The sequence below is a fragment of the Protomyctophum parallelum genome, assembly GCF_964188405.1.
Source record: "Protomyctophum parallelum genome assembly, chromosome: 9".
In the NCBI taxonomy this organism is placed as follows: Eukaryota; Metazoa; Chordata; class Actinopteri; order Myctophiformes; family Myctophidae; genus Protomyctophum; species Protomyctophum parallelum.
The window spans coordinates 21,339,035-21,356,442 of NC_139706.1; the positions used below are offsets into that span (position 1 = coordinate 21,339,035).

The 17,408-nt window shown below is 43.7% G+C and overlaps 1 protein-coding gene across 3 annotated transcripts in view; it reads right to left on the reverse strand.

The window, feature by feature from the left end:
• Window positions 1-17,408, reverse strand: part of grik4 (glutamate receptor, ionotropic, kainate 4) — a 233,162-nt gene that overhangs the window by 17,068 nt on the left and 198,686 nt on the right. For all 3 annotated transcript variants that reach the window (XM_083772591.1, XM_083772590.1, XM_083772589.1), the window contains 2 exons: window positions 12,935-13,138; window positions 4,796-4,909 (listed from right to left, as the gene is read on the reverse strand). In XM_083772591.1, the coding sequence (XP_083628717.1) occupies window positions 4,796-4,909; window positions 12,935-13,138 (318 nt within the window). The remainder of the gene's footprint in view (window positions 1-4,795; window positions 4,910-12,934; window positions 13,139-17,408) is intronic.

Genomic DNA, 17,408 nt, shown 5'->3' on the forward strand with positions numbered 1-17,408 from the left:
TAATCAGTAATGACATAATATCTGCCCTCCGACCTCTTCCTGTGAGACAGGAAGGAGAGGTTGGAGGGCAGAAGTGGAGTGTGACTCATTGACTTTATTTTGCATGATTCAAGCTGGCTTACCTGACTTTCAGTCGGTCTGTAGAAAGCCACAATGTCTAAAGGCCGTTTTAGCGTAGCGTGAACAAAAAAGCTCACCACAATCCAGGTCTATAGTCACCCGCAGGTGTGTGCACTGCATAGACTAAGAGGCTAGAAGAGATAGAGCATAGATATAAAAAGAAAATATATGCCTCATTGGCCGCTGCAGTTCATTGGAGCGACATGTATCGATGTGAGGGCAAAAGTGCACCGGATTGCGGAAGGCACACTATGCCACGCTGCCACTCAAGTGACTACTGGCCAATCACAGCGTGTCATTTCTGGGACTTGTCAATTCAATCCAAAGAAACTTTATTGGAATGAGAAAACAAACGTTTACATAGGCCTATAGTACCAAATGTCCACTCTGTGACGCACGTGGAAGCTTCTGTGAAGCATAAACGCAGAAGCTTGCCCTCACAGACGCCCCAGAGCCGAAGAGGGCATCTACCTTTCTATGTCTATGAGATAGAGGATCTCGCCAGGTTCAACCAACCGACAGCAGACACACTGATAGCAGATACACTTTAACCCATTACACAACGCCATGTGAGCCTTGTAGATTAGTTTTTTTTGTTTGGTAGCATCACCGGTGCGGATGTAACCAATCAGTACAGCATGTATTGCAAAACCGGGAGGGCAAGCGTTCCAAAGGGCATCGTTCACACAGTGGGCACTGTAGCAGCTGGCATCGGCACAGTTTAAATAAATGTAAATGTAACCCAGTAACTCTTGTCTTAACATAAGCCGTCTGAGTCTAAGCCTTGAGTAAGTCTTGTGTGGAGGGCTGGTGAGAATTAATTTCCTGTTTCCATTTTGTGAAATACCTTCATCCATCGCAGGGGCTTGCCCTTGATCCATCTCTTTAATTAAGTATTAAGTCCTTAATGCTTTTCATTGTAATACTCATATTCAAAAGAGGACTAAATTAAAGAAGTTGGCAATTACAGTAATGTTTAGTCTGAGAGAGTAAAGTTCATTCCCTGATGAAGGCTTAACCGCAGAAACGTTGGATTCATTTGTCTTAACCTGCTGCATCCTAATAAGTATTTAAGTCCGACGTCATTTTGTAGTGCTACGTTACGTCCGGGTCCAAGTGGCACCAGCTCCCGTCCGCATCTCATTGTAAATTGAATATCTAAACGCGTGAATCTTTTTACAGTGACGTTATTTTTCAGAAAGGAAGCCATTGAGGGTTAAAATGGGTCTTAATGCTTCCAACTCGAGTGGAATTATTAATGTTTTGTAAAAGTGTCCATGACAACAAAAATATATGATGTGGAGACAACATTATTATTGAAGGTGGCAACAGTCCATTTGATCGGTAAAATATTTCTGGGGTATATTTAGAATGTGTGCAGGCTTGAGTATGTTGAATCTAGTTTGCATTATGAGGATTTATTTGACACAATAAAATAAAATGGCGATAGTATTCCATGTTGGGCAGACGGCCTGTCACAGCCAGATTTGGGAGAGCAGCGCAGCTTTGTTGTTGCGAGGAAAGCGGTAAAATTAGACTTTCGTGGTTGTTTTCGTCTCAGATTTAGTCCGACGGAGCGTCACAGTATAACTCCATGGGGACACAAAAGCGACACAAAAGTAGGACCCGGAAGTATCTCAGGAGGGGGCGCTCACGTCACAGCTAAAATACTGAATTGGCATTCTGGCTATTGGCGTGTGCGGCCACTTCCTTGTTTTTTCAAGATTCCCTCTGTAGTCTGAGAGAGTAACTGCTGAATAGGGCAACATTAATTTGTAAGAGTCCATTTTACTCAGAAGTCCTATAGGATGGCACAGGTTGGGGGAAGACCGCCCTCTATCGTACTCGTAACACTGAAAACACCAAATATAGTACCTGTCAGTGTCAGTCTGTGCGTTGGATTGAAATCACGTGTATGTCAATGGCAGTCAATTAGTTAAATGCATACTAGTTTTAAGTTGACAGTGATATAAGGTATTTTTAGACATACATGCATACGTGCAATGTGTCATAATATTGTGCACTGGGGGTACTAGGGGGGCCCATCCCTGCACTGGGGAAGCCACAATATGTTACGCCACTGATCTTATCTTTTCCGTACAGCAAGGAGAGGCAGGTGTAAACAATGAACGGAGGTCTCTTCTTCCTCCCTATAGTGTTTATCTTTTTATAGAGGATAATGGAAGCGCGTGGCAGATTGAAGAGTGCAGAGATAGGCGATTGATTTACTCTTCAAATGTACAAGTCAGGTGCATAGTGTGCGAGTAAGATGCTGGATTTAGACTGCAGCTTTAGCACCACACAACACCGTGACACTGCATCAAAATATATGTTTTCATTGCAATAAAGTAGCATGACTGACTGATGCTGAGGTGGCGTGCGTGCGTGCGTGCGTGTGAATGCATGGGTTTAGGTGTAGGTTTGTGTCTATGTCAGTGTGTGGACAGACAGTGAATAAGGCAGCTCTCTGCCCCCAGGACAGCTCTTCAATCTGAGGTGTTCTCTATTGACCCAAAACTAACCACTCTATCTAATTAGACACTCATTAGACTGTGAACGCTGGATGGATAGAAATAGAAACACACAGAGGCAAGCAGACAGCACCTCAGCCTCTGATAATTGTGCTGCTGCTACTGCATAATGTACAACATTGGTGGTTGAGCAATATTTTTGGCAGATTGTCTGAGATTCAGCTGAGTGTAGTTATTATCAAACCCTGACCTCAGAGGCCCATCTGGTAAGATGGGCCTCTGAGGTCTGCATACCACATAAATTCCCCTTTCCGAGCTTGACTTCACCTTTCCTGTCTCTCTCACTGTCATTATCAGAAATAATGAATACAAGAAAAAAGATGAGTTGGGGGACCACTGTATAATGCAAATTATAACTTCTAATACCGAATTCAAGTACACATCCTTTACAGTGTTTTCTAGGCACAGGATCATGACAAAAGCTTTCATACATGCAGACTACTTCCTCAGGCAGCAATGATTAATTGCTTTAATTCATTGCTGCCTGCGGAAGAGTTTTGTGATTAACGCATTGATTCAATATGCATGTTTTACTGTAAGCCTTTTGTTTGCCTGTGTGCCTACATATAGTCAATGCTGTAAAGGATGTATATTCCAAGGTATTCTTTGTATAATGGTCTCCCACCACATTTACTTTTGCATTAACAACCAGCAAGCTCCTGTCAGAAGAGATCAGGATGCACTCAGGCTTGTAAGTAAGCCAGCCTTAGAAAATAGTAATATCTTTCTTCCAGGTTGGGTCTCACAAAAGACAGAAGTACACACAAGCACGCACACTTGCACATGTGCACACACGCACGCACGCATACACAGTCGCACACACACACACACACACACACACACACACACACACACACACACACACACACACACACACACACACACACACACACACACACACACACACACACACACACACGCACACAACAGCCATGACTATAGGTAATTAATACCGAATTGGCACCTCTACTTCATCACATTGATCACTGATATTGATCTGACTGAAATGTTAATTTAAAGTTTGAAATGAGCAGCACACACTCTGGTTTCAAAGGACTAAAACAAAACATTTGCAATCACAGAAATTCAAATAGTGAAGCCATGCTGAGGTAGCCTGGTTATTAGACTGAAGCATGACAATAATCCACCATGCGAGTGGGGCCAGGGCAGGGTCTATATGGTCTGGAGCCAGGCTAAATGCAGAGGGCCTCTTGAAATCATCCCTTAGGCTTAGCAGATAAGAAGCGTAAGATGGACATAGCTTCTTTATATAGCTTCTTCAACAGGGATAAGACCCACGTCAGTTCCGTGACACCTCGTCATTCTACCCCCTGCTGGGCTGATTCAGAGACAATTGAACGTGCATGCACCATTTAACATAGCACCTGCTGCTAGCATCGATTGATTCCCCCGCTGGTGGGCATATTAGCCAATTGACGCCTGCGGAGAGGGCTCGAGGGATGGAAGGTGTGAGTTGAAAAAGAGGGGGAATGGCGGGAGTGGCGAGGGAGGAACATTTCGCATGGGTATATATGCTATGCTAATGAGCTTGTTCTAATCGAAAGAAGACCTCCATGCAGCTTGTGCCAGTGCTGGAGGGTTTGGGGGATATAGGTTGGTGATTAACGGGCCATTAATGAATCACCACCATGAGGATCACATCCTCCTCACTGTGATCCAAGTTATTCTGTGGATCTCGACAGGAGCACATAATGACACAATAGGAATTAATTCATCCGGGGTTATTATAGGTGCAGTTAACTTTCTTTTGTTTTTCATGGTCCAATAAATGAATAAATAAACACTCTTACTCATGTGGTACATAATTATGTGACTAAATTTGACTGAGGGACTGCCATTGGATTTTTTTGAATTTTCGTTTTTTCATGTCATGTGAAAGCAGGGAATCATAGTTTCAAATTGACATATTGGTTGTTCAGTTTGACCCACCAATTTTGGAGATATGGCTCATAGAGTAATGTCTTGCAGAAAACAGCGAGTTTAGAAAACAGGCTTGAAAGGTTCACTTCTGTGGTCTCTAACATTACACCTAGCTACATGTTGTTATAGGCGCGGCTGACCACCGGCTGTGGACTCTCAGCTGTGCGTATGGATTAACAGGGAGGGGCTGAAGGTTAACTCACCAGGCGCACTCGGTACATGATGCTGATGCCCAGAGTCATGTAGGGTTTGGAGAAATCAATGACCTTCTCACGTTCTGCTGTGATGGTCAGGCCCGCCACTGCTAGGTCAGCTTTCTGAAACGCACGCACGCACGCACGCACGCACGCACGCACGCACGCACGCACGCACGCACACACACACACACACACACACACACACACACACACACACACACACACACACACACACACACACACACACACACACACACACACACACACACACACACACACACACACACACACACACACACACACACACACACAGGTTTTTCACAACGGGTCTACTACTACTACATAATATCTAATGTTCCACACAATCTGAGACTATACCAAAGGGTGAGATCTATTTGTAGGTCACTAGTGTCGCTGCATCATCGCATTATTGTGTCATGACAGACTCAATTACGCATGAAACCCAACCAGGCGCACAAGCATAAGTGCAACGGACACTGGTTCTCTTTGGCTCCATGTTGATGAATGCACTCCGGACTCAGACCATCCGTTCAGAATACAAATGCATATAATAGCCCAGGGTGACCAGATGTCCCACTGTTGCCGAGTTTGGCGAAAACAGTCGTGACCCAAACCTGCACACACAAATGGTGTGTGCAACGCCTTTTTGGAGGCTCCCATATATGGTAACAAACTTTTAAAATAGCCATCGTAAATGAGAAATGAGTCGATGTTGAGCAACTGCATGGCTTATTTCTCACACAAGAAAATGACCAACTCTGGCATACCAGACTTGTCACCGAGCTCTCTCTGAAAAGACCCCGTAGGGAGGAATCCCAGAGTGGAGAGTAGTACTATCAAACAGTTTTTGGAATGTACAGGTGAAGAGACAGAATATAAGAGAAAGGGAGAGACTGAGGGGAAGGATATAATGCATGAGATGAGATATAGTGAATATGTATGAAAGGGATTGAGAGAGAGAGTGAATACATATGAGATAATATGAGAGAAAGAGCAAAAGTCAGATAATATAGATGACAGATTGACAGAATACATATGAGAGGGAGAGAGAGTGAATACATAATGAGAGAGAATATGTATGAAAGGGTGAAAGAGATAGACAGAATAGGCAGAATAAAAGTAGAAATAGAAAAGTGTAGAATGTTCATTAACATTGATGTCAGCGCTGTACTTCTATGGGAGAGGATGTTCAGTTATCGCTATATGGAGGTCTGGGGGGGTGTTTATTCAATTCCATAGAATCCATACCCTCATTAGTATACTGTAAAATAAATCAGTCAATTGCTTTCTGTTGCTGGATACAGGGGCGGAGCTACCGGGGGGGGGGGGGGGGGGGGGGGCCCGGACCGGCCCGGACCTCCTGGGGGCCCGGGCTGTCAGATGATCGATGGAAGATTTTTTACACAGTCACTCACGACTGATAAAACCCGCGAATCCCGCAATTAACCAGATACAGAGCTTATATAGCCTATAATAGCCTACACTAGTGTCTCATGTCCCCAGTTTCTCTCTAAAATGCACTTTGTGCCATTTTAATAACGCAATGTACCCTGAATTTACCGGGCAGTCATTTCTTCTACTATGGCATTTTCGGGTTTTGCCTGCGCCGATCTGGTTGGATTCATTTTATTTAATGATTAAAATAGTGCATTTTATATAGAGAAACTGGGGACCTGGGAAGCTTCCCAGCTACGAGAATAGACTTTTACCAAGGTCTAGCAGGCTTTGTGTCGGTGAGTAGTTACGTTGTTTTGTTTATTTGCTGGGATTTGAAAACCCGCGCACGGGAGTGAGAATATTTGCAGAAGGGACTTCCACAGGGTGTCAGAGAGAGAGTCGCTGTAAGCGGTCCAGGGCTACAAAAGTGGCAGCACCTGTCACTCATTAGTAGGCTAATCACTCTGTGAGGACTTAGGAGTGCATATTTTCTCCACAACGGACTGTTTCGATTCTAAACCCCTTCTTGTTGCTTTTCCCTGTGTGCGATCACTCAGCAATATAGTGAAACAGAACACAAAGATGAGTAGTAGCCTATTTATTTTAATCTCAGCAACCGTTTGGGTAAATGTTATTTTTTCCGTTCGGGGGGGGAGGGGTTCTGCTGTTGCCCGGCCCAATGTTGTTCCGCCGCTGGCTGGATATAATGTAAGCTATGTTACCTCATGTCTCATGAGTCACGACTAGTCTCTAAAGTCAGTAATTATAAGTCTCATCTCAGCTTTTGTATTTATGTATGTGTTTTTAATCTATGGAAGTTGTTCTGCATGCCTGGTCGATCAATTGTTCGGACGGACGGATGGATGGACGGACAGACCCATATCCACCTGTCGCAATGCATTTCATACTGCATACTACATGGTTTGCAGTCGCAGACAGGTCCAGATAGGCATGCCAGATTTTCTCACAGAGCGTGAGGCATCATGCTTTGCTCACGTCTTTGAACCATTCACACACCAGGCAAAACATGAATGGGGGGGTGAACGCTCATTTGCCTCCGATGTGAGTCTTTGTTCGCTTGTTTTGCAAGCTCCAACACAATTTCATTGAGTGGATAAATTGAGCTATAATCGTGTACTGTAAACAAACTCGGCAGGAGGACCCTTTTTTAGCATGAGGCAGATGGGTGAATTGGCAATTTCCTGAGGCACGGTGGCAAGTTTTTCCCTTTTATGTTTGCCTGTCTGCTTGGAGCAACACTCAAATATACTTCTCCAAAATAAAATGTTATGCTTGTCTTTTTCACATTGTTAAGAATCCCTTTAAAGGAGAATTCCATGCTAGAAGACTTTCTTACCTTTATTTGTAGTTGTTACGTCCTCACCAAAGAGGTCCATGTGTTATTTTGTGCAAAAGCGCATTATTGGCTATTTCCCCTAATATAAGCCCTCAATGGGGGTTGGGTTTTTGTGGTAATTCGCTTATTTCCATCGAAATGAGTAGTGAAGTAATAATAATAATAATAATAATAAAACTTTATTTGTATAGCACCTTTCATGACATGAAATGCAGCGCAAAGTGCTTTACAGAACAATGGAGAATAAAAGAAAAGCAAGGCAACGACATTAAAAAACAAGCAGTAATGCAGTACAGTGAGGACATGAAAAAAATAAAATAAAAGATCAATTAAAGGCAATGTTGTAGAAGTGGGTCTTGAGCTGAGCTTTAAAAATGTCTACAGAGGCTGCCTGACGAAGGTACAGTGGGAGCTTGTTCCATGCCGACGGCCCGTAGAAGCAAAAAGCTGCTTCCCCGTATTTTTTAGTTGCCATTTTTTGGGCAAAGCGAGCAGGCCGGCGGTGGAAGACCTTAGGGGGTGGTTTGGGACATATTTAGGCAGGCAGTCATGTAGGTAGGAAGGTGCGAGACCATTGAGAGCTTTATAGACAAGTAAAATAATTTTAAAATCAATCCTAAAAACAACCGGAAGCCAGTGCAGTGATGCCAAAACTGGAGTAATATGTTCTCTCATCTTAGTACTAGTTAAAACTCTGGCTGCTGCATTTTGGACAAGTTGTAATCTGTCAGTTGTTTTCTTAGGCAGTCCTGAAAAAAGTGCATTGCAGTAATCAAGCCGAGAAAAAACAAAGGCGTGGATTAGCGTTTTTGCATCGTCCAAGGACAAATAGGCTCTGATTCGTGCAATATTTCTAAGGTGAAAAAAGGCAATCTTGGTGACATGATTAATTTGTGAATTAAAGTTCAATTCAGAATCAATAATAACCCCCAGGTTCTTTACTGTACTGTTAGTTTCTACAGTTAGGTTGCCAAGTCTGCTTATTATTGATTCTTTCTGCTCACTAGAACTGATTATGAGAACTTCTGTCTTATCCTCATTTAGCTTGAGAAAGTTCTCACTCATCCAACATTTGATGCTAGACAGGCAGGTCAACAGTGGGTCTAAAGCACAGGGATCATCTGGAGCCACAGAAAGATATAGTTGGGTATCATCAGCATATAAATGAAAATTGACTCAGTGATTGGTAATGAGTTCGCCCAAAACAAGGAGAAAAGCAGAGGGCCAAGCAAACTCGGCTAGATTGACAAAGTAACTTCTGTTTGATAGGTAGGAGGAAAACCAGGACAGGGCCGTACCAGACAGGCCTATCCAGTGCTCCAGACGCTGTATTAAAATTGAATGGTCAATCGTGTCAAATGCAGCCGTTAAATCTAGAAGTAAGAGAACGGATACATGTTTCTTGTCAGCAGACACCCTAAGATCATTCATTACTTTTACAAGTGCTGTTTCTGTGCTGTGACCTAAAGCCAGATTGGAATTTATTGTGGACATTATTGTTCTGTAGAAACACATCCAATTGATGGAAGATGCATTTTTCTAAAACCTTGCCCAGAAAGGGTAGATTTGAAATGGGTCGATAGTTACCCAAAACAGCGGGATCAAGATTGTGTTTCTTGAGTAGGGGCCTAACTACAGCAGTCTTCAGTGAGTCTGGGAAGACGCCTGATTGTAGAGAGCTGTTTACAATTTTTAGGATATCTCCAATCACACTGTCTAAGACCTCTTTGAGAAAGGTGGTGGGAATTGTATCCAATGAACAGGAGGATGATGTCATCTGTGATATGGTTTTGCGGAGTTCGTCTTCATCAATTGCGCAGAACGATAATAGGCTCCCCCTGGAGAGATCTACCCTGGGACCATTAGCTGCTGTTTGAAGGTTTGCGCTAGCAGCAGCACCATTCATAATATCAGCTCTAATGTTAAAAATGTTGTTGTCAAAAAAGTATGCAAACTCATTACACTTAGCTTTAGAGGCCGGGAATGACTGCTTGTAGGACTGGGGGGGGGGGGGTTAAAAGTCGTTCAATGGTAGAGAATAGGACTCTGGCATTTTTCTTGTTCTCATTAATAATGCCAGAGAAATATGCCTGCCTTGCTAGACGCAGGGCTTTGTTATAGGCGACTGTTGACTTTTTAAGAATCTCTAGGTGGATGGTGAGTTTGTTTTTTCTCCAAGCTCGCTCAGCTCTACGACATTCTTGCTTCAGTGAGCGTGTATGCTCGTTTATCCAGGGTGTTACTCTGGTGTTATGTTTCTTTTTTGTTTTCATGGGAGCCACTATATCAAGAGCTGACTCTAGTTTAAGATTAAAATTTTGAACCATATCATTCACTGGGGGAGTATCGGGCAGGGGGGGGCCCAGATGACGAGAGAACTCGTCGGCTGCAGAAGAGCTAAAAAAACGCTTTTTTATGGTATATTCAGTGATGTTTTTCTCTAGATCAGAGACAGTCATATTAAAACACAGCAAATAGTGGTCTGATAGCTCAGGCCTTTCAATAGTCCTTTCCACAGTGATGTTCAGCCCTCTAGAAATCACCAGGTCCAGAGTGTGCCCATGTTTATGTGTAGGCCCAACAACATGTTGGATAAACTCAAAGGAGTGCCGCTTGGGATACTATTTACATCATGAAGAGAGGATATATTAAAACAAAAGAATTTTGAGCGATGGAAATAAGCGAATTAGCACAACACCCCATAGCATTCAATTCAATTCAATTCAATTCAATTCAATGCAATTCATTGAGGGCTTATGGTAGGGGAAATAGCCAATACTGCGCTTTTGCACAAAATAACACCTGGACCTCTTTGTTGGGGATAACTACAAATAAAGGTAAGAAAGCCTTCTAGTATGGAATTCTCCTTTAAGTGGTTTATTTTAGTAAATTTTATGCATACAAACTAACACGTTAACAATAAGGGCCTTTCTCGGCCCCACCTCTCTCCCTGTGTTTTAGGCTCCAAGATGGCCGCAGCACCGGGAGGGGGTGGGGCAGAGGTGAGCGGGCGGGGTCGACATATGACCTTACTGGGCTGCATTCAAGACAACTGCCTTGTGTCTGACACCTGACTTGTGTCTGAACACAGCTTTGATGGATGTGTTCTGCCCCCCCTCCACCCCATCAAACAAAATGTTTGGTCAAACCATATGGGCTTCCATTGGAAATGCATTGGAGTGGCCATTAAACACAGACACAAGACAAACGCAAGACAGGTGTCTTGAATTTGTGAACGCAGCCCAGTAAGGACACCCCCTCCTGGTGCTGCGGCCATCTTGGATCCTAAAACACAGGGAGAGAGGTGGGGCCGAGAAAGGCCCTTATTCAACCATTGTCAGAAATCTGAATCAGTTATCCAAGTGTTCTTCAACTAGATACGTAATCCAAACGGACATTTTCAATGTAATGTACCTTCTTTTTTTTTTACACTGAGACACATTTCTCATTTTCAGACAGACAATTTTCTGATGTGCAAACTATTATTTGTTCTATCTTCCCAAGAACATTTTATACCATCTGCCCTTGGTGTTATTATTTTTGCCTGAGATACATTGTTGAAAAAACTGCACCTCCCACGCAAGGACATCAGTTTGATCTTGGGAGAAATTACAGTTTGGAGGCTTTTCTTCTCTGACACTGCGAAAAATCACCAGTACGCCTGTGGGCAGTACAGCTGCTCCTAAAGCTAATGAAAACAATAATTTGATTTTGGACCACGATCAAATCCTCCTCCAACACAACCACCCACAATATATTCAGCCTACTCAACCCTTTTCTGTTCCTGAACATACCAAAAGTCTGTAACTGTCTGCACCCTGTCTGCCATGCCACTGCTCTTTACACCTTTTTGTCTGTTTCTCCACAACAGGGCCATACAAGTCACGATGGAGTACCGACTGCAGTGGGAATGCGGAGTGAGTCTGCAGTCCTGACTGAGGGGGAGGTGAGGGATCATCCCACAGCTTGGGAGCCAGGAGGGAGAATAGTTAGGACACCTAGATAGATGGCCAGAGTGTCATAGGGAAGGAATTCAGGGACAGACGTCCTGTGTTATAGCTGAGATAACTTACAGAGGGGACAAGTTGTGATATTAATAATAGCAGGCACTTCTTTATTCCCTTGATTGCTTTGCCCTCCATTAGCCCATAGGATTAAGACAGATGACTTCTTAAGATCCATTCCTGCAGCTCCCTCTCTTTCATGTACCCCTTCTCTCCTCTCTCTCTCTCTCTCTCTCCTCAGTCCAGTACATCCCCCCCATGCTCTCATGTCAACTGCCTCATCTAACCAACCCCTGCCTGTTAACAGCTACAAGCAGCATGTCTGGAAGGCAGTAAAACCGTCACTGATTCAGAAATCAAACCTTGTTAAGGTCATTGCTGGCTTTAATAGGAAAGGAGCTGACAGGAAAATAGCCACCAACAGGCTTTTTAAATATAAAACGTATAAACGGCAAAGGGCAAGTGCTCCGGTGAAAAATGGGAGTATATGACAGGGAGGAAAATTGGCTTTCTGTTTGACTGTGAGAAATATGAATGCAGTCTGCTTTACTGTACCTGCCTGTGTATGTGCCGGGCTTTGTCTGGATGAATGTCTGGCTGCATAGCTGCACTCAAAAGTGCCATTTGTGAATGCATATTATTAAAGATGGGGTGCTGTGATCCCCCCCCCCCCCCCCCCCCCCTCCCGAAAACGTGATAATCAGGTACTATGATAATACTAGGATGAAGATCAAAAAAGTGTACAGGAAATACATTTTATGTACAAATTATGTTTTTTTGAGGCCAGTGCCACACCCACCAGTTCATTAAGTATACCTGGTTTTCACCTTAGCACCACCCACCTGAACGTAAGCCTCGCCCACAGCTGTGTGTTGTATGATAATGGAGGAGGGCTTAGGGTTATGATGTCACAATTTTCTTTTCTTTTTTCGATTGGGCCTTTTGACTCAAAGGCTTTCAGCTTTCAGGGAGAAGCCAAAAATACATAGAGAAGACATATTTGAATGTTCTAACCACACCTGGGGCTCTATTAGAGTAATGTTAACTGCATAGACACAGATACAAATAGAAAAAGTATGGCAATATGCGACAACCAGGACAAATATTGGAAAATAAATATTATGTGACAGACAGTCAGTGTTTTCGTTTTTGTAACAATTTCAGCAATTTCTTTATTTCTTAAATAGGAGAATGTAGAGCGACAGGAAACCAAGGAAGAAAATAAACTAACTGGCTGAGCCATCACAGGCACCCCAACTACACAGTATAAACACTGTCTGTGCTTGTGTGAAATGTAGCCATGTTTCCATGTGATCTCCATCTTACCCTTGCCATGAGCTCTCCAACCATGCCGGTCCAGGTACCATTAGCTCCAGCGACACCGTACACCCCATCTCCCACCAGCCGGATACGGTACTTGAACTTCAGGATGTCTGCCAGCTCCATCAGCATGTCCACGCAGAAGCCCTCGTATCGCTCATTCCCCTCTAGTTCATGGTGGTTCGATCGCAGCATCACATATGGATTCTCCTACAAAACACCATTCAGGTTTGATTACACACACTCAGGCCACTGACACTTTCGCCTTTGGTTAGATAGAAGAACCTGGAGCCTGACGTTTAGCTGGAACTGCCCACTATGAAAGGTAAGAGCAAGGTTTTGTAAATCAGGTGCAGACATATAAATGCTAATCTGTTCCAGCAATAAGCACATTGGCTGGGTTTCCCAAACACCTACCAGGCCTACCAGGCCTCAGGCCTGAGACCTACCATTGCGTGGCACGAAATGTCTATGTTCACAGGCTTCTGTGTGCATCTGAGCATGTGCAGCACTACAAGTCTTACACCATATGAGTTTGGGAAACCCAGCCAATGTCTCTTTCACACTGCAGTTTCATGCACAACAACCTGCACCCCCACCTCCTTATTTACTGCCTCTGTCTCTGAGCGAACCAACTCGCTGTTCAACTGTCTCCTAATATATGGCTTATGTTGTCATGTTGATCTAGTAGGGTGATTTAAGGAACCACAGGGTGAACATTTTTGCTTGCCATGTTATTCTTTTTCAAATAATGCAACTGTCAAGTCAGTGTTCACTGTTCACATGCTGCACTACATCATAAACAAACAGGAGCACTACATTCTGGCGACATCAACAACCAATGATTGAGTGATTGTATACCCTTCTTAATCATCTGACATTCTCCACCCTGTTACCAATGATTGAGTGATTGCATACCCGTCTTAATCATCTGACATTCTCCACCCAGTTATAAATATTGAAAGCAGAACAAAACAGAGGTCAAACAATGTTGAATTGTTTTCGTTCAAGCTCAAAGACCAAAAGCAATAAGCATAATGTGATGGCAATATAATCTCAAAGAATGTCACAACAGCCTGGGCCATGGCTCAATGGTCCAGGCACCTTGGCTGGTAATCCAGTCTGGCAGTGTGCCGCGGGTTCGACTCCCGATCCCAACGGCCTTTACTGCATGTCTTCCCCTAATTTCCTGTCAGCCTACTGTCTGTCCCTCCATAAAAAATATTAAATAAAGGCAAAAGCCACAAAAAAATAAAGAATGTCACAACACATTGCAATGTGACATGCTGTGAGCTTGTAGATCTGCTAGTTTTGATACTTTAAAAACAAAACATCGATGATATTCAGCATATTCCAACACACCTCAATACTTAGCAATGGGTACTTCGCCCTTTTCCAGTCTCAAAAATACAATTTCTCCCACTTCAATCCACCAACCCACACACTGCTCTTCACCATTTCAGCCATTTTTAAATGGTTGTGTTGAGAAGGCAGAGAAAGCAGCAAGTGCTGTGCTGCAGATCAAGAGAGCAGGGTTTTAAAGCTGTTGTTATCCTCACAGTTGGATGTGTTCTTTTGTACAGTGGCTGTTGTCATTTTAAGCCCAGTGCCACTGCAATATTCACAGGTGGGTGAGCTCTTTTGTACAGTGGCTGTTGTCATTTTAAGCCCAGTGCCACTGCAATATTCACAGGTGGGTGAGCTCTTTTGTACAGTGACTAGTGCTCTTTTGTGCAGTTGTCTGCTGATGGATTTGCCTCAGAGAAGAATTGCCATAATAGTCGTGTCACAATTGGGAGCAGAGAGAATTTAGTGCACAGCGGGTGGCACAGCTGCTACTATAAAATGGTAAATGGTGCCTTTCCCCAAACACTTCACAATGTGGACAGACACACACACACACACACACACACACACACACACACACACACACACACACACACACACACACACACACACACACACACACACACACACACACACACACACACACACACACACACACACACAATGCTTTTAAATGTAAAGCTCCTGTCGACTGGAACAATCTCCCCAGTTCCCTCAGATCCATTAACTCCTTCAATATTTTTAAAGTGTCTATCATTACTCATCTCCTAGCCTCGGTACCAGGCTTTCATTTTTGTCGCTCCAAATGATGTGACGTAGCGCTGCACTAGGGGGGAGAGGAGGAGCCGGGGGTGACGGACAGATCGATGAGATCCAATCAGGGCGTGCGCAAATCTCAGCCGCGACCCTCCCCTCTAGACCAGAAACCTAACACGTTAGCTCAGGCTACTCATCTCCAAACACCATGCTCCTGTTTCTAACTGCCTTCGATTGTTCTGATTGTTCTCTCTTTCCTTACATCATGCGGCAAATTTACTATTTACTATTTACTACTTACTATCTACTATCTACTATTTACTATTTACTATTTACTATTTTCAAGTGCATGTTTGTACTTTGGTCATGATGTATTGACAATGTTGTTAATGTCTGTCATGATGCTCGGCCTGTTGTTCTTCCGGTGTATGTTCATCATGTTGTATACTTGTATCATTACTATATTGACTTATTGATACAATGTTGCGGGGAATAGGTGGGATGGGAGCGGCTAGTTTTGGGAGAGCTTTGTTGTTTGTTTTGTCCTCGATTATGTATGAATGTCAATGTACTTGTATTGTCTTGTATTTGCTGTATGTTGCTGGACCCCCTCGAAAACGAGATGATACATCTCAAGGGGATATCCTTTCTCAATAAAGGTTCATACATACACACACACACACACACACACACACACACACACACACACACACACACACACACACACACACACACACACACACACACACACACACACACACACACACACACACACACACACACACACACTCAGTCACTCACTCACACACCAACGGCAGAGTCAATGCTGCAAGTCACTAATCCCCTGTCGCAATTGTATACACTGTAATCAGTGTCATTTTTACACCCACATTCGGGGGAAAAACTATGCAGTTAAGGTAAGATTTCATGCAAAACGTGTGGTATACCTTTTGAAATGCCTGTGTTATGTGGGAAATACTATCAGGGAAATTAAAACCAGGTTCTCAGAGCATAAAAGTTCCATTCGGAATAAATCTTCTGTTGCAAGATATTTTAATGCTGTGGGTCATGCAGTCAGCACTTTGAGGTTCCAGGGGATTGAAGTCGTGAACCCCTTAAAAAGAGGGGGTGATAGGGACAGAGCATTACTCCAGAGGGAGGCCTAATGGATTCATACACTCCAGACAGAGCATCCCAAAGGTCTCAATGAGGAGCTGCTTCCTTTAGAGGTTAGTCATAATCGGCCACATTCATCCATCCATCCATCTTCAACCGCTTATCCGTAGTCGGGTCGCGGGGGCAACAGCTCCACCAGAGTGCTCCAGACTTCCCTCTCCAGAGCAACATTAGTACATTCCATATGTTGATCTGACCTCATCAAACCCTGTACACTCAAGACACGCTCCATATATGGCCAGGTAACAGGTTGATCTGACCCCCCATGCCAAAGCGCCAGCACTCGCCCAGCAGTCTGCCGTCACTCAGGCGGATGCGTGCACGCGACATTGGCTTCAGGGTGAGGTCGCTTCTCGCCCTCAGGGTGTCTTACTGGTAAGATTAATTGTAGTATACAGTATAATAATCAACTATTCTGTGTGGAATAACCATCTCAGCGTGTGGAGTTTTCCTCACCCTCTCGCCATTACATGGTTTATCCAGCATGATAATGATAATTTAGACCAGTGGCTTCAATATTTTTGGGGCTAAGATGCAACAAAGGTCAAACCTAAATATTTCTCTCATCATTTAGTAGTATTAACTAAGCGAGTGATAACTCAATCACATACAGGCAACACCTCTGATACGAAGAGTCTGTAAAAAGGAGCATTTTACAGCGAGTCACTGAACTGGCCGGCCAACTGTTCATCCAGCCAGCCAGTGCACTGTAGCACTCTATGAATGTCAATCTGTCTGTCTGTTTATTAACTCATTAAAGCAGCCATGCATGCCACCTCACTGGCCTATTGCGAAACCTCTGCAATGCATAATGCTCAAGGGTTAGCACAAGGTACAATATAAATGCTAATTTCATAGCTCACACACTGTCGTAACTCTTCAAGCAATGCAGCCAAGCCTGGAGGAGCCAGCCACTTTCCCCTTCCTTCCGTTCAATGGCAAAACAGACTTATTAAAGAGGTGATATTTAATTGGCCGGTTTACACATTACCCCGGCCATAGGAGAGGGAAGGGACAAGAAAACCTGCCGCTTTCAATTAATGGGTCTTCACACCCACTGAGCAGAGGTCATGGAACATGCATGTGCATGTCCCTCTACTACACTTATCTAAAGGACGACCAATACTCTTTCTAGCTTCACTTGATGATTGATGGAGTAAAAAGCATTCTATATTTATCTCAAAGTGGCCGTGCCATCAGG